This window comes from Pomacea canaliculata, linkage group LG1 (assembly GCF_003073045.1).
Source record: "Pomacea canaliculata isolate SZHN2017 linkage group LG1, ASM307304v1, whole genome shotgun sequence".
NCBI lineage: Eukaryota > Metazoa > Mollusca > Gastropoda > Architaenioglossa > Ampullariidae > Pomacea > Pomacea canaliculata.
In genome coordinates, this window is record NC_037590.1 from 2118067 (window position 1) to 2127896 (window position 9830).

Here is a 9830-nt window from a genome sequence, read left to right on the forward strand (position 1 = left end):
GGTGACAAATAAAAGACAACTGCACACAAAAAAAAAAAAAAAAAAAAAAACAACGCACAGAGAAACCAAATATGCATTCGTCACACAAAACGTTGACCATTTACAGTACAATCATTCATTACGAAAGCGTAAGAAAAGCTGTGATATTTGTGTGTCTCCCCTCCTTACTTTTTCTATGTATTATGTACTGGACTACGCAGGTAACGATAAGATATTATTTATCTCAGAGGGCAATTAGAGGCAGCTCTATATGGAAGCTAAACAACAATGCCACAACATATTCATATCACATCGACTCTCATACATTCACTGTTCAGGCTTATAGAGCTACAGTCACTCACACTGTTCAGCGATCTGTTGCTTTAGAGCACCACCATAACTGATCTCATGCAAAGAATTGCAAGGAAAGCTGTCTTTTGAGTAAACACTGGCACCTACCTCACCATACCCTCCAAGAGCGCTACAATTCCAAAGGGAATTAACTTGATATCAACAAACTAACAGTATAGCGAACGAAGTAGTGTCCCTTACATGTGTTCTGCATGTGTCTTGTATGTCATTTACATGTACCAACTAATCGGCATGAACTGTTGCAGTTTGCATGTTGTAGCAGTTTATAGCATCCTCATCAATACACCACCGTCACGCTGAAAAAAATGAAAAGAGAAACAGTCTGTTCTTCTTTTAATATGAGAACACCTCAACTACAGGAAAATTAAACCACCAAGTTACATAACTCCGAATTAAATCAAAGATGAAATCAGAGTTAATGTCCCTGATTAAAGGCAGCCCCGAAAAATTTTACAATAATTATGTTCTCTGTGTGAGTCTTATTGTTCTTATTGTACTTTAAAGTATTAAATCTTGTTTTTTCAACTAATTAAAATAAGTTTTTTTAGTTCTCTCAATTTTCTTTTTCCAGACGCAAAGAGAATGTAGACTGCTGCATTTGAACTGTCGTTCGAAACACATGGATGGGTTAACTACAATCCTTTCCCGTGCCGGGTACTTCTTACCCAGTCTACTATTTTCTGAAAAATAATTTTAAAAATGACGGATGTGGTAATTATTTCTTTTTTTTAAAACCACTTAGTTGATTATTTAACTAGAGACATATGACAGCCTTTAGCAAAGTAACAAAAGTGCTGCTTGCAGTAATAAATTTGCGTGAGACAGAGAGGAATTTAAGGAATTATTAACGAGGGTGAGTGAATACAAAGTGAAAAGTACACCAAGCTGCTAGACCACAAAAGGGAGCGGTAAGTCCTGCAATGACGACGGAGATGACAGATCTTTTAGACTGTATGCTTCTTTTAGGAAAAATATTCACATTGTAGCATTCTCTCTCTTTTTCAGTCACTTATCATGCCTGTACATAACGGAGGCCAGTGGCTTGAAGAATGCCTCCTGTCCGTAGTCAGTCAGACCTTTGAGGGCCGTGTTGAATTGAGTGTGTACAATGATGGGAGCAAGGTGTAGTATATACTGCATTTTACTCACTTTTTGTAGTCTAACGTGATCCAGGAATATACATTTATATGAAATGATCTACATATTCATTATTTTCTGTATATTATACACGTGCATAACTACCAGAAAAACAGTTTTGAAACTTGAAAATTCTTGAACTTCAGGATGAGACACTAGATATTCTCAAGAAGTGGAAATATAAACTTGAAGACAGAGGTATCACTGTGATAATCTCTGGCCATGAAGATGAGGTTCCACGAGGTGGTGAGTTCAGTATCATTTTTCTCCAGACCTTCTGAGTAAAGTTTCAGTGACAGCATTTACCTATGAAGGTGTATTTGTGGAAACCACCCTTTGTCTGTTGGCATTCATGCGTTGATGTCCGTGCAAATGTTTGTGCATCCATGCTTGTTTTTCATGCATATGAATGGCGTATTGCACTAGTAAAATAATGCTTTTTAATTCTACAGTGGGTTTTGCCAAAAACAGAGCTGTGAACCAGAGCACAGGAAGGTGTCTTTGTTTTCTTGATGCTGTAAGTTTTCTCCTTTTTTTCATTCCAAATGGAGAAAAAGATCCTAAACTTTCATTGTGATATTTCTGTAATATTGATTTGAAGTTAGATTGCTAATGTTGCAGTTAAAATCAAGCATTTTAGAAGTTGTTAAAAGCTGAATTATTCACTCAACAATTAATCCAACAACCCTCACTGATTTTAACAAGATCTGAGATTGAAAAGACTGCCTCAGAAATAAAATCTTAGAGTATTGTGGTAGTATTTGTTAGCAGGCATTAGCTTTGATAAAAAATATTTCTTATTTTACATTATTAAAACTGAAATACTTTCAAATATGGAAAGGTGCTTTTACATAGAGTACAGAAATGTTTGTGATTATGCTTGTAGTTGTGAGCGTAAATGTTTAACCCAGTGAATGCATACTATCAAAGCATTACATCTAAAAACTTAGCTTTTTGGCTTATGAATCAGTACAAACTGCTATGCTGACAATATAAAACATTTGTATTAAGGATGGCAAAGAAGTGCAATCATGATCATTTCAATTTAAATGAAAATGCTTTGTTACAGGATGATGTAATGCATCCAAATCGGATCAGTAGACAGTACTCTGCTTCATGTGTTCATCCTTCTGCTGTAAGAGTACAAGCATTATTACTTTTATTACTGAATTACTACCATTATTACTGGGGTAGAAGCATAATTACTTTTTCTCCTGCCTGTTGACAGCTTACAGTAGTTTACACTCTGATGGTCACATACACGGTGATTTACATCCATTATATGTGCTACTGCTTTAGACCGCATTGGTGTCTAGTACATACTGCAGGGACTGTGCATATTATGTTTGGTTAATGGCATGCATGAACTGGAATACTTTAAGACATCAGAAACTTAAACTAGGGAATTTTACATATTATTAAACTTAAATAACACACACACAAATAAAACGTCTGAAAGCATTCAAAGGGAAATCCGTCTGGATCCCCATTTTAAAGAGACACTGAAGAGAGCTCCATTAGTTGTTTTTTCTTCCAGTAATTACCTAGGGACAAAACCATTTATACATCGAGAAGAGAATTGTCATCTTGTTCAGTTACTGAGATATAGTGTGCCTGTGTCATTACAGATTGTAGGATGCAAGTTTCACAGAGAGCCACCAGATTCAACCAAGCGATTCACAGAATGGGCCAACTCTCTGTCTCCTATGCAGCTGTATACACAGGTGCACTATTTGAGCTTGTTAAATTATTTATATGCAGCAGAAGGAATGAAAGCAATTTTGTCTTTGTGAGAGAGAAAATTTGGAGATGTTTTTATATATATATATATGAGACAAGAAATTACAGTTAATAATAAATGGTTAGAATTTCCATCTTAATAATTATGTCTGGGTCTAGTAGTAATGTTTTTTATTTTCAACTTCTTCATCTTCATATGTTATTACTGACTAAATTTGTTTTCCACTTAACAATTTAGCTAATTTGCTGGTAGGTGTCTTGAAATTTGGAATCTGCCATTTATTTTTTTTTAAATCAACCATTCTTTGAGCTTTCCTGGTTGCTGTGCAGTTGTTGTACCATTCATGGTTATTATGCAGGTCTACACTTCTCATGGCCCAACTGTTATTATGCCTACTTGGTGCTGTATGAGACAGGTGTTTGACAGAGTTGGTGGTTTTGATGAAGGAGGAAAGGTACATGGTTTGCAAGAGCTCTTAAGTTTATTCCCCCCCCCCCCACTTTTAAATGTTCCCACATGTCTGAGGTGTACATTTCATTGACTGAGTCCACAGTATTAAAGTGTTTCCTTCTTGATTTTAAAGAATATTAATTAAAAACATGTACATATGGAAGTTTGTTTTGTTTGACTGTCTCTTGTTTGTCAATAATCCTTCATTTTAAGAAGAATTGGCACCTTATTCCTTTGCAACATATGCTGTAGTTTACAGTTTAAACTGGTCCTGTGGATTTGTGCAAGGTCCTAGAGGTTTTGTCTAATATTCTAATGAAAAAATAATGATAAAGTATATTTTTGCATGTCCACATTTTACTACATAGTAAAGAAATAGTTCCAGCTATGCATTTTAAATTGAATAAGCAAAAGCACTGATCACAATGCATTTGTTTTTAAATAATCATTGCATCATTTTGTTTGATGAAAATTATTATTATTTTGTTGTAATTTTTATAAGGGAGTTCCTGAAGATCTTATCTTTTTTTACCATCATCTGGAGCTCGGGGGTCAGATAGTGCGTGTTGACCAAGACCTGCTGATGTACCGTTACCACCCTCATGCCACAACTTTCTCTATTGAGGAGTAAGCTGTAGTATAATAGATCAAACACCTCATTCTTAGCAATCTCATTGAAAGCATTAGCAAGATAATTGTTGCAGCAACAAATCACAAATTATAAGTAGACAGTTACCATCTTACATGGATGGTAACATCCCTTGACTCTATTTCAGAAACTATTTGTCTCATAAATATTATTTTTATGACTAAATCATAAGGGGTTAAAGAGGGTTTGAAAAACATTGCACTGTTAATCTATTTAAGTATCAGTAATATGTGCAAACCTTGATTCGATTCATTTTGTTTTGTCTCATAGTTTTTCTTATCATGTTTAAAAATATATTAGGTAAGAGCTAATACTTTGGCGTGAAGAACTTAGATTACCTACCTTTGATGCTCTTCAAAAGCTTTCTTAATCAACTTTACTTAATAATGGTCTTAGATGATGTTGGAAACATGTCGACACGATGATAGACTTGATTATTCGATTGTTCAGTGCCTGCTGTTTGAGATGACTAAGTGTCCACTATAAACAAAAGTGCGAACAGTAGCCTCTGCAAGTATCGGTGTAAGTGTGATAAGTATTTGTTAAGTGCTGCCCACCATCGAATCAAATTTCTAGTGCAATGTCACAATAAACAAATTCTTATCCTTGAAAAACACGTTGCGTGTAGAATCAAGGTACAGCACATTTCCTAAAGTGATTTACTTTTGAAATTTAATGGCTTTTTTACCCAGAGATACAATATGGGCTGTGCGAGTAGCATTTATTCAAAGACAAGTGCTTGATTCCTCTACTCACTTCAGTATATGGAGTGTTGGAAAACAAGGGAAGCGATTCTTTCGTTCCTTGTCACCTGCTAACCAGGCAAAGGTGAAAGTTGTCTTCTGATTTCCTTAAGAGTTTACTTTTTATGCAGATATATGGTAAACTATCAAATATTTCTGTACTCACCTTTCCGCTTTTTCCTTTGAGAATTTACTTGCACAAATGCTGACATGTAGCCTGTTTTCCACTTTTTTTCTCTTGGACACATGCAGGAATCCATTGTGCACTCTTGGACAGGACAAACAAATGTGCCTAGTGTGCACCTCCGATAATTATTGCTGGAGGTGGGGTAAAAGTGTAGTAATTGTATTTGTATAGGTCTGTGGGATCTAACTACATGTTTAGTCCATTGCTGCCAGATAACCGCCCAGTTTCGCCAGATGCGTGCTCGCAACTGCTCAAACAGCCAGCACAAACACACAACCACTCACTCAGCCAGCATTGAAAAGACATACCTATCGAACCACTAATGAGCATAGACCACAATAAAGACAAAATAAACAGTACAAATAAATTTATTCACAAGAAATGTATTAAAAAACTATACAAACACCCACAAAAGAAACACAAAGGACCACCCTGAGTCCAAGTAAAAAAAAAAAGTTAAAAAGGGGAGAAACACAATAGTAACGTGCAATAACAGGAAAATAAGAATGGGCTGCTGTATTTATGTAGTATTTATGTAATCTGTATGTTGAACTAAACTATCATAATGCAAAGGAAATAGCCATTAATTTAACATGAGCAATAGCCACTGTTATTCATTTTCACTCGATCATCATTTAAAATTCATTATCATAAAACTATGTGGTTATTAGGTGTGGTTCAACTTTGCAGGTACAGATGTTTTGTGATGTTGATGAAAAGAAGATCAAAAAGCAGTTCTACACATATGAGAAATCTAAGGTTGGCAAATGTCCATCCCACCTGCATCATTGTGCTGTAAAGGATAAAGATGCACATTGAAATAGAGCATTACAGTTAATGGATACTTAACATTAGAGTGTGTTTTACAAAAATGACAAAAAATAGAGAACATTAAAAGATTCTTGGATTTCCTAATTAGTATCAATAATAGTTTGTACAGCTCTTGACAGCTTGGTATGTTATTTTTTTCATATCACTGAAGACCTGTAGTTCTTTAAAGACTAACCAGCTAAGGCTATGTAAACCATCCAACCTGAATTCTGTTAAAATATACAAATACAGCATCATGGAATTAAAAATTGTGGTATGGTTTCTTTTACAGCAGAGGCCAAAGCCAAAAATTCCTATTGTACATTTCAGTCAAGTCAAACCACCGGTCATCATTTGTGTCAAAATGGCAAGTCTGTTTCATTTATTGTCTTTTTTAAATAAAAAATCATGATTTTCAGATTGGTATGCATACCTTTGAGATATTTTCCTGAGTATGTGATGACTTCATATCGCTTTATTATTAACGCAAATCTTACCAGTGTATCTTTAGTTTTAGCGAATATTTCAAATGTTCCCTATAATTATAGGTGCATGTCCTTTTTGTAAATGAAAAGAGAAAGCCAATTTTTATTTTATTTATTAATTTGGTTTATGTGATTTAGACATTTTCTTGCAGAATCTGACTGGTGGAAGCTTTGAAGAAAATCTTTCATCACTAAATTTGGTGGAGGGAGAAGATTACTTCCATTTTAACTAGATGCTCATCTTTATTACTGTTATTGAAAATGGAAAGGCTCACCACTCCATCCTATCTTGGGCGATAGTTAGCAAGCCCCACCCAGCACAAGATGACCAGTCCAGTCTGATGTTCACAAGCCAGTTCTCCATCTGACTACTATGGCACTGACCACCCTCCAAGGTACCATGAAGGACAGTTTTCAACAAGATGTCATGTGAGCAAACCAGACTAGCTTACTTCGCCTGTTGAAGAAGAGGTTCCTGGTGTACAAGTTTGGCAACCATACCTTGCTTTGGTTTTATGTTCTCTGTACGAGATCTGGAATAGGCTTCTTATTACTTACCACTTACCTAAATTACCTTCTCAGTACTGGCAAGCAGAGGCCACATTTCACGTGTATACAGATTGGACTTTGTAGTAAACCTGATGTTATACCTGTGCCAGACCATGTCCAGCCTAGCCATTGCCACTGCTGTGATCCTGATGTAGTTATCTCAAGGAGCTGCCATCCTTGGAAAGGGTGGCTCCCAAGCACATAAAAGTGCTTACCTCTTCGAGCTGTACCCATTATACTGATCTGTTTTGCCATTGCCAATGACTTTGCTGTCATCAGTGCTGGTCTCTATTTTATGTGTTAGAACTGTCAGTGAGATATTGCAGTTCTTTGTCAGCGCCTGTTATCAGATTCATGTCTGCAAATCAGCCTTTCACCATTTGAAATGGAAGTGTGTGATAGTTGTGGAAGGTTTCATACTGTGTTCTCCAAAATGTTTTAAACGGTCTAAGTAATGGAGGACCCCTTGGCATACACTTACACTCATGTGAAAGTAAGCATCTATTTGGTTATCCAGCAGTTCTGCGCTCCTACTGATCTTTGATAACTTAGATGAAATAGTTTCGATGTTGAATCCTGATATTACCATTTTCCCAGCATGGCACGAGGCTATGTGCAGTAAAGAGTTGATTATTTGCTTCTCATGCTTTCTGTATTTTTGCAGTGTTTTAAAAAACTAAGCCTTTTCAATTGTTTGTTAAACAAATGGTGACAATCATCAACAGCAGGGAAAAGTTTTAACAAATGAATGTTAGCAAGTGAGGAATGTTTCTTTGTCCTAAGGTGATTTGTTTTTAAAAATGGCTACAATTTTGGATTTCCGTGCTTGTTTCATTATACTGTATTAACAAACTAGGCAACACCAGTGATAATTTTTAATTGAGTTATAATTGATTTTATTGTCTTAAACAAGAACACTTTGCAAAGTCTTGCTATAGCATTTATTTTAAAGCCTCCAAATATTTTTATGCTCTGTTTGCACAATGATAGTATACATTTGAATATATTACACATTTTACTGTATACTGTCAATGCACAGTGAACAACAACATGCTGTAAGCTTGTATGTAAAAAATCATAAATATACAATCTTTACAAAGATTAATTTGAAAATTATTTTCTATATCATTATAATGACAATTCTGCCTTCAAAGTGTAGAGACTTGGAAAAGGATTATAAATCTAATGGAAACTATGTCCTCACTTTGTAAACTCAGTTAAATAAAGAGGACCATATGTCCCTGGTGAAAGTTAATTATTATGTCCTGAGGACCTTATTTAATTATGCTTTTATTTGCTACCTGAGTATGAAGCACTATCATGTGCAAAATCAAATCCTTTCTGTAGCTGATTTATTTGCAGTTTACTATTGATGACTGGATCTACTCAAGTCATGGTTGTTAAATATTTGCAGCATACTTTTGTCCTTCTGATGTTGGCATTCCTATTTATCAAAAGAATAGCATATAAAGTGTTCATGAAAATGTGCTTTATGAAGAAGCAAAATACAGTTCTGCTTCTGAATACATTGCTGAGTAGCTTATAGTATGTATGTACTGAACAAATGATATGACAATATAATACTGTGCTTCATTTTCAGAAAAAATAGTCAGTGCAGTTTTCACATTTTTATTTCCTCTTAAGTTATGAGAGTAACATTAGCTGTACAACAGCAAAATAGCATTTATTCATGACCGAATAAATAAAGCCTGGACAAATGAATGTTTGCAAGCAATAATTCTACGCGAGAAACAATTCTTATTTCTCAAATGAATATATTTTGGAAGTATAAAACATTTAGCCCATTAGATTAATTAATCAACAGGCTGAGTTGGTACCCAGTAGCAGAAGAAGAGGGGAACATCTGAGCCCCATGTCATGATAATCTGGGGTGGGAGGGGGGGTGGGGGGGCGAGCATATCAGCCTCAGGCCCCATAGTGAAAATGTAAATTGCTTTTTGCTGGGACCCATGTCTGAATGTAGCTTACGTTCTCACACATGCATCCCTGAAATACCAGATAGTTCTTGGTTTCCCAGCTGTCTTAAAGAAAGATCCCACATGGCTTATAGATGTACTTCATAAGTATCCTGATTTATAATGTTTTAAAACATAATAATCAAAACAGCCGTAAAAATACCAATATATCCAAGAATCATATCAAATAAATGTATTAATATGACAAACATAAATGCTTCACAATGATTATATAGCAAGGCCATACCAAGCAGCAAAAAAGTTAATGTTACAGAAACCAGACACAATTTGTCGTTCACTGAAGTTCATTGAATTAAAAATATTTTATCATCAAAATGTCAGCACAAATAAGGATGAAAAACAAGATAATTAAAAATATACAAATAAATTTGATACCAATAGCAAAGCAACTCTTCTCATTACACTCATTTTTATACAGAAAAATGTCGCCTTATGACATGCTAGTTTTCTATAAGACTATTATTTTTCTAAAAAAAAGTTTAAAGATCTATTACAATATATCAAATGATGAGGATGAACCAAATCGCTGTTAAAAAAAAACAAACAAAAAGACTGCAGAGCAAATTAAGATTTAATAGAATATTCATTAAAATAAGTACAATCTATGAAATTAAATATAAATAGTTCCAGGTTAGATTTGTGCTTATAGTATTTGCTACAAATATTTTAAAGGAGATGAAAGTTTTAATAACGTATGTACTTTTAGTAACCAAGAAAAAGAAAGCATCGAA

At 34.8% G+C, this 9830-nt stretch overlaps 1 protein-coding gene across 5 annotated transcripts; it reads left to right on the plus strand.

Annotated features, from left to right (window-relative positions):
* The first annotated feature begins 755 nt into the window (after positions 1–755).
* LOC112553313 (UDP-GlcNAc:betaGal beta-1,3-N-acetylglucosaminyltransferase-like protein 1) lies at positions 756–9617 on the plus strand. Of its 5 annotated transcripts, none has more exons than XM_025220445.1 (13): positions 756–823; positions 900–1062; positions 1357–1473; positions 1635–1734; positions 1941–2005; positions 2558–2623; positions 3117–3212; positions 3588–3683; positions 4182–4306; positions 5021–5156; positions 5949–6017; positions 6361–6435; positions 6706–9617. In XM_025220445.1, exons 2-13 carry the CDS (start codon positions 1051–1053, stop codon positions 6784–6786), a joined length of 1038 nt encoding a protein of 345 aa, XP_025076230.1. In that variant the 5' UTR covers positions 756–823; positions 900–1050; the 3' UTR covers positions 6787–9617. The 5 variants fall into 5 exon arrangements, with proteins under 5 accessions (XP_025076230.1, XP_025076245.1, XP_025076254.1 ...); XM_025220460.1 differs by having other exon boundaries at positions 762–823; positions 923–1062; positions 6361–6439; XM_025220469.1 differs by having other exon boundaries at positions 762–823; positions 923–1062; positions 6692–9617.
* The last annotated feature ends 213 nt before the right edge of the window (positions 9618–9830 follow it).

Bases quoted from the DNA above. Each gene is read 5' to 3' on its own strand.
- LOC112553313 (XM_025220445.1), top strand. The intron at 2,624-3,116 runs GTAAGAGTACAA...GTGTCATTACAG, and splicing joins CATGTGTTCATCCTTCTGCT to ATTGTAGGATGCAAGTTTCA. The intron at 4,307-5,020 runs GTAAGCTGTAGT...TTTTTTACCCAG, and splicing joins ACAACTTTCTCTATTGAGGA to AGATACAATATGGGCTGTGC.